The 6,470-nt window shown below is 50.1% G+C and overlaps 1 protein-coding gene across 1 annotated transcript in view; it reads left to right on the plus strand.

Moving 5' to 3' along the window:
• Positions 1–4,290: 4,290 nt before the first annotated feature.
• The window catches only part of SLC35B4 (solute carrier family 35 member B4), an 18,663-nt gene continuing 16,483 nt past the window's right edge, over positions 4,291–6,470 (plus strand). Inside the window, exons 1-3 of the mRNA XM_014523190.1 lie at positions 4,291–4,496; positions 5,529–5,642; positions 6,370–6,470. The exon at positions 6,370–6,470 is cut by the window's right edge and continues 1 nt beyond it. Of these exons, the coding sequence (XP_014378676.1) occupies positions 4,291–4,496; positions 5,529–5,642; positions 6,370–6,470 (421 nt within the window). The remainder of the gene's footprint in view (positions 4,497–5,528; positions 5,643–6,369) is intronic.

The raw sequence follows: 6,470 nt of genomic DNA on the forward strand, positions 1-6,470 counted from the left end.
GGGCAGAGGCTGCAATGAGGGAGGCAGGGGTGGGGAGTACCAGGCTGAGCCCCTGCTGGGCTTCCAACCGGGCCCTGAGTCCTCCGGGGCTGCCCCTGGGCTCTGCCCCAGCCCTAAGGTCAGCCTGCACCGTAGCCCCGGCCTTGCAGCTGCTGGGGTCCCGCACCCCTGGCTGGGTCCCGCATCCCGCTGCCAGCCCAGGCTCGCGCCGTCTGCGGTGGGAAGAGCTGTGCGAGCCCCCCGCATCATGGCGCCGCCCGGCCTCCTTCACACCTGGCGGGGAACGGCCTGCTGGGACTCCTGTCCCCCCCCCGCCCCAGGAGGGGGCGCGTGCTCGCCCTGGTCCCGCAGCGAGGACGGTGATGTTGCAATAAGCTTCGCACCGCGCCAGGGGCTGTCTGTCCCTCTCCCGCCCCGTGAGGTTTTGCCGGGAAGAGGGAGGGGAGCCCTCGGGCCCGCGGTGCCGCCTTCTCCCGCAGGGTCGTGCGGGCGCAGGAGGCGACAGGGCGGGAGAGGCGGTTTCGCAACAGGAGGAAGAGCGAAGCTCTGGGAAGTTGACGGCCCGGTTCCCAACCCGCTCCCACTGCTGCTCTGCTTTCTGCTCCCCGGTCTGCCATGATCGAGAGAGGCTGCCTCTGCTGCTTGTCGGCGATGGGCTGCAGGCTGGCCGTGCCTGCTCTAGAAAACCAGGCCGGCCAAGTGTCATGCCCATGGCTACGCAGGGAGTCGGTGTCCAAGCCCCGTTCCTCCCATCATGCTGCTCCATACGTGTATTGGTCCATCGGGACACACGGCAGGCTGTAATTCCAGGACGGCCAGCCCCCAACTATTTAAAAGCCCAAATGTTCAAGTCCTCTAAAATCACCACTGGCTTAATCTCATGCAAAATACTGCACGTGGGGCCTTTATTTGGCCTCCTCGCTCTCCGACTCCACGACACCCTGAGAGTTCGCTCAAGTCTGCTCTGCCATGCCTAACACTTACAACTTACTTTTTGAATTCAAACACGCCCAAAAGCCAGGCTTTTTCATGCCTTTACATGACTCGAGAGCCTGCGGCATTAAGAGGGAGCCTCAAATATTAACCCAGCAATAAGGTTGTGAGAGCTGGCAATGCGCTGCTGTCTTCTGTGCAAGTCCGTTCACCTCCCAGATTGAGTTTCCCACGAGGAAAACTCAGATATCAATCTACGGGGCTATTTCACATTTGCATAGTGACGGCACACGTTTGGTTAGGATCTGACCAAGGCGGAGCAAGGGTGAGCTCTGCCTAGCTGAAACGGTGAAAACTCTTTGGGATGTGGAGGATCTCAAAGCCAGCCACCTCAAAATGCACGCTAAGGATCAACCGTGGATTGCTTTTAAGTGCTGCCACGTAGTTTAGAGACGCAGAGCGCTTAGCAAAGTCTTGAGTAAAAACCCGCTGCTGTATGAGCCTTTCTATCCACAGCAAACGGCATCATCCGCTCCTGGACCAGACACGAATCCCTTTTCTTGTAACTGCACGGTGGTGAAGCTAGGAGTGTTTCTTTGCTTTACCCACCCCTGATTAGCTGGTGCCAGACAGACATCGCGCTTTCTCCACCTTGTCGACATTGCCCGTGCCACCAGTGTCATGAGACGCATATTTAACATACCTGCTTTCCATCTCTCTGGCCCCAGATCAAGGGATTAAGGCCTCCAAATCAATGAGGCTCTGTGTCAATGCGTGAATTCATCTGCAGAGCTCCAGTTACAGGGCGAGGGCCTTAGGGAATGAATTTAGAAAAACAACAAAGGTTGCTTTTGGTGGCACAGCATCACACAGCGCGGGAGAGGAAGGCAGAGGAATCCAGTTAGCAAACAAGGCTTCTGTGTCTTGAAACCTTACCTGGGAGCGGGCAGGAGAGGCGTCCTCTCTGGATTTTAGATGTCCATCACTGCATGCAGCAGGTTTCTTTAAATGCGACGTGCAAAAGGGACGGAGGCCCGGATTGACAGGGGAGTTGGGTGCCCCTCTCTTTCTTTAGATTGAGCCCATGGCTGTGGGTTGGGTAGGGCTGTGTGGTTGTGACGCTTGCAGTGTTGCACAACTCTCATGATTTGAGGTGTTGTTCTTAAAATCTGAGCTTCGGGAATGTGAAAACCTTACCTCTTTATTTTATCTCTCTCTATATATATCTGTCTGTCTATGTATATCTCTATCTCTCTACATATCTATATAGATAGATCTCTATCTCTATATATCTATGTAGATATGTAGAGATAGAGATACATCTCTCTCTATAGATAGATATCTATCTATAGAGATATATATATATATATATATCTCTATAGATATATCTATATCTATAGATATAGTGATATATCTATAGAGAGAGAGAGGTATCTCTCTCTATAGATATATCTATCTATATAGCTACAGAGAGAGAGAGAGATCTACCTCTATAGATATATCGATATATCTATAGATAGATATTGATATATCTATAGAGATAGATATTTCTAGATATATCTAACTATCTATAGATATATCTATCTATATAGCTACAGAGAGAGAGATCTACCTCTATAGATATGTCAATATCTATCTATAGATATATCGATATATCTATAGAGATAGATATTTCTAGATATATCTAACTATCTATAGATATATCAATATAGATAGATAGATAGATATCTATAGATATATCGATATAAATAGATATATGTATGTATAGATAGGTAGATATCTATGTATAGATAGGTAGATATAGGTATAGATATACAAGTCGTATAATAAGAATAAGTATATTAATGTGTGTGTACATATATATTAAGACTTTATTATATATATTAAGACTATATATAAGACTTTAAGAATCATGAATGCAACAGCGCTAATTAGGTATCCGGGTTGTGGCCGTATTGATCTAGAGGAAAAGGCAGTCAGGGCTCGTGGTAGAGATGATATCTTTTATTAGACCAACAAGATCTTTGCAAAAAACCAGCGCTAATTATAAAAATATATAATAGAAAGAGCCAAGTTTTTCACCTTCCCGAAGCATGGACTTGAAGAACAACGCCCAAGTCGTGAGAGCTGGGAGCACCGCACTTGTTTCTTTACAAATGGAGGCCGAGCAGATCTGCATCCTGTGCTGACTGCAGTACAGAGGCGTGTGATAATCGAGCGGAAAGGCCAGATAGCGACAGCTCGGGGAAATCCTTCCGGACGGCCGTGTAGTCTTGCTCTTCATTTGCTCACTTGTCCAAGGGTGCTCACATTCTGGATCTTTGCAGAGGGCGAGTTGATGATGGACGTGTCTGCTTGTGAATGAGGTGTGCAAATGATACGCTCAGCTGGACGGCAAATTGATGAAAACCGGGTTCTGGGTGCTCTGAAAGAGCACAGCTTGAGCCTCTCCCAGGGAGGTCTCGTACGCAACCGCGAGCCCTTTGCATTGGTTCTTTCATTGCATCAGAGAGCAGAAAAAGGGAAGCGTGAACTCGAATTTGTTCCACTATAAATAGCAGGGAAGCGCAGCGTGCAGGCACTTTCCCAGGCCGTAATGGCCTGATCTGAGCTCCCAGCCAGTAACTAGTGCCCTGGCAAAGCCGCATATTAGCTGCATGATCCAAGCTCCTTGGAAGGAGAGGGGAGAGCCTGGGAGAGCCGTCCCTGGGGCTTGCATTACTAATGCACCTGGCATTAATAATCAGAATCAGTATTTGATGAACATCAGATTCCCGTCGCAGCCTGATGACTTACTGTTTGCTCCGGAGGTGAAGTGCAGGTTGCATTTACATTCCTACCAGGCTCGGCCCTGGCTACAGGGCTGTTACAGGCTCTCAGAGGAGAAATGAATGACTGTTGTGGAAGACCCAAACCTTTCCTCTTTAGGTGGCCATGTGGGTTGTGGGGAGGTGGCTGAGTTTCCGGGAGCAGAACAAGGACCCCAACAAAAAGTGCACACGCAATGGGCAGCGGCCTCGGTTATCGAGTCCATCCGCAGCACGGGAGGGAGAGGAGATTTAATGAACCCCCCAAACTTAATAAAGGATGCATAGCAAGGGCCCCCTCAGACCCACTTCCCGCAGCAAAGTGTGCAGGGCTGCTCCCCGTGCCACGGTGGGTGTGTGCAAAGGGGTGGCTTTCGTTTCATGGGGGCCCCAGACAAAGGCTAGGCCTGGGCCCTGCCATCTTACGGGGGTATGGGATGACTTGCTCTGACTCCAGCCTTGCAGGGCCTCAAGCAGCGGTTCTGCTGTTGTGGTTGCTCACAAACTAGATGTAGAAAGGGCCAAGCAGCTCTGCAAACAGTGTCGCAGAATGAGAAGTTCGCTGCGTGGCAGAGCCACTTGCAGCAAAACGGCCAACCCGGACACACGAACAGGGGTGCTGCACGGCGAAGCAGATCAGGGATTTAAAGGGCGTCAGCTGCTTCGTGGTAACCGCTTGTGTACACGCTCTCACTTTGCAGCAAATGAAAGCCAGATCACGGTCGCCTTCGTGGGCTGGCTTTCATCTACCGGGGGGTAAAATCACGGGCGCAGGCAGTTACCGCAGAGCGGCTGACCCACGCGATGAGTGGCTGACCCACGCGATGGCTTGTCTTTGTCTCCACACCTATGAGCAGCTCTTCAGATGATCAGAAAGAGCCCGTCTCCCACGGAGGGAAATAAGGTAGTGTGGTTCTTTGAGATATGAAAAAGGTGACCAGCAATAACCTTGCTATTCAGGCAACTTCTCGCCGACATAGAAACGAGTAATGCAATTCGGATGCATGCAATAAAAGTGCATTTGTCCTGTGTAGCTGCCGGTCGGTAGATCTCCGACTGCGATGATTCACGGCAACTTCTCGCCGACGTCGAAACGAGTAATGCAGTTTGGATGCACGTGGATCAGTTCTGCTCCCGGCGCGGTGCAGTTGTGTGTGTACAGACCTCGCAGGGTGGGATCGTGGTGGGGACCAGGGATACTAGAGGCTCCTGTAATGAAAAAGGATTTTCTGATGACTTGTGAAATCTCTCTCTCGGGGCGCCTTGAGTCCCAAATGGTTGAGAACCGCTGCCAGAGGGAATTACAAGGGCGTTTCAGAAACTAACAGCAAAATGCGCATGTTTTATATCTGCGACAAAGTGAGAAGCGGTGCAGCCATGGGGAACTTGGGCGGCGGCTCTGTCCAATGCACCCGTAGAGAAGTGGTGCAGTCGAGTCAATGATCATTGCCCACAAAATGGATTTATTTCAAAATTTGCCATTAGTTTCTGGAGCATCCTCATAGATCCTCCTTCGCTTCCGGTCCTAACCCGTGGAAGGATTGGGCTCCGTGTCGTTAGATGCTTGCCAAGTTGATCTCCAGATAATGGGTGAAGTGACCTCCGGGTCCCATTGTTTCCAGTGCAATGCAAGACTCTGGACCAATAAGCTTGGGTAGCACTTACCCAAAGGAAAAACTTGATGCATGCTATATAACCATAAGCTTTTGGCCTCTTCCACAGTGCGTCCATCTGCAGTACAGTTCATGTCTTTATGTTTCTCCTTGTCTCCCTTCTCCACCATTGCAGGAAGCATCCAGGATGTGGGAACATAGTGACGTTTGCCCAGTTTTTATTTATAGCCGTGGAAGGATTTATTTTCGAAGCAAACTTTGGAAGGAAGCGGCCCACCATACCAATAAGGTACCGTGCATTCACTGGTTTAAATTGGCTAGATAGCTATTATGCCAGATGCAGTTAATAAAACACCTTGTCCATTTATCCTGTCTAAAACCCATTCGTTTTCCAGCATTAACAAAGCCATGCTCGGAGCCTGTCGTGCCTAGTCAAATATGGACTGCTCGTTTATCTACAGCTATTAATAGGAAATTGCCTTCCGACTCTTCTTTCCCAGGGAGTACGTCGGTAGCTAGACAGTAAGCGAACCTGTTGCTGCTAGGGGACTGGATTTCTCTGGGGTTTGGTATCCGATAGGGGCCTCCAGGCAGCCCTGGGGAAAAAAATCTTGCTAAATTCATCCCTTGGGAAGGGGCAGCCTTACAGAGGTAGCAGCAAAGCCTAGAAAACTCAGTGATATTTTGCATCGCTGATGCCTTTGACTCAGTGGTCTGCATGGGATGACCTGGGTCCAGGGGTTCCCAAAAGGTCGCTATCTCAATCAGCCTTCCTGCTGGCAGTCTGATCCCAGAGCCCAGCGACTGAATTCCCCTCCCAGGTCTGGAGCAGCTCTGTCCAGAGGTGTTAGCGAGGTTCGCCTGCATAGTAGAGGTGAGAGAGGAGCCGGGGTTGGTCCCAATCCGCTCCTGTTCAATGGTGGGGCAGAAAAATTCAAGTCCCCGGGGCACTGCATGGAAATGTATCTTGGAATAATGGTTTTGTCCTCAAGCGACTCCTCCCGTTTCCGTTCCAGGTACTACCTGATCATGGTGGCCATGTTCTTCACAGTCAGCGTGGTGAACAACTATGCCCTGAACTTGAACATAGCTATGCCGCTGCACATGATCTTCCGAT

Source organism: Alligator sinensis, unplaced genomic scaffold (assembly GCF_000455745.1).
Source record: "Alligator sinensis unplaced genomic scaffold, ASM45574v1 scaffold64_1, whole genome shotgun sequence".
Taxonomy (NCBI): Eukaryota; Metazoa; Chordata; order Crocodylia; family Alligatoridae; genus Alligator; species Alligator sinensis.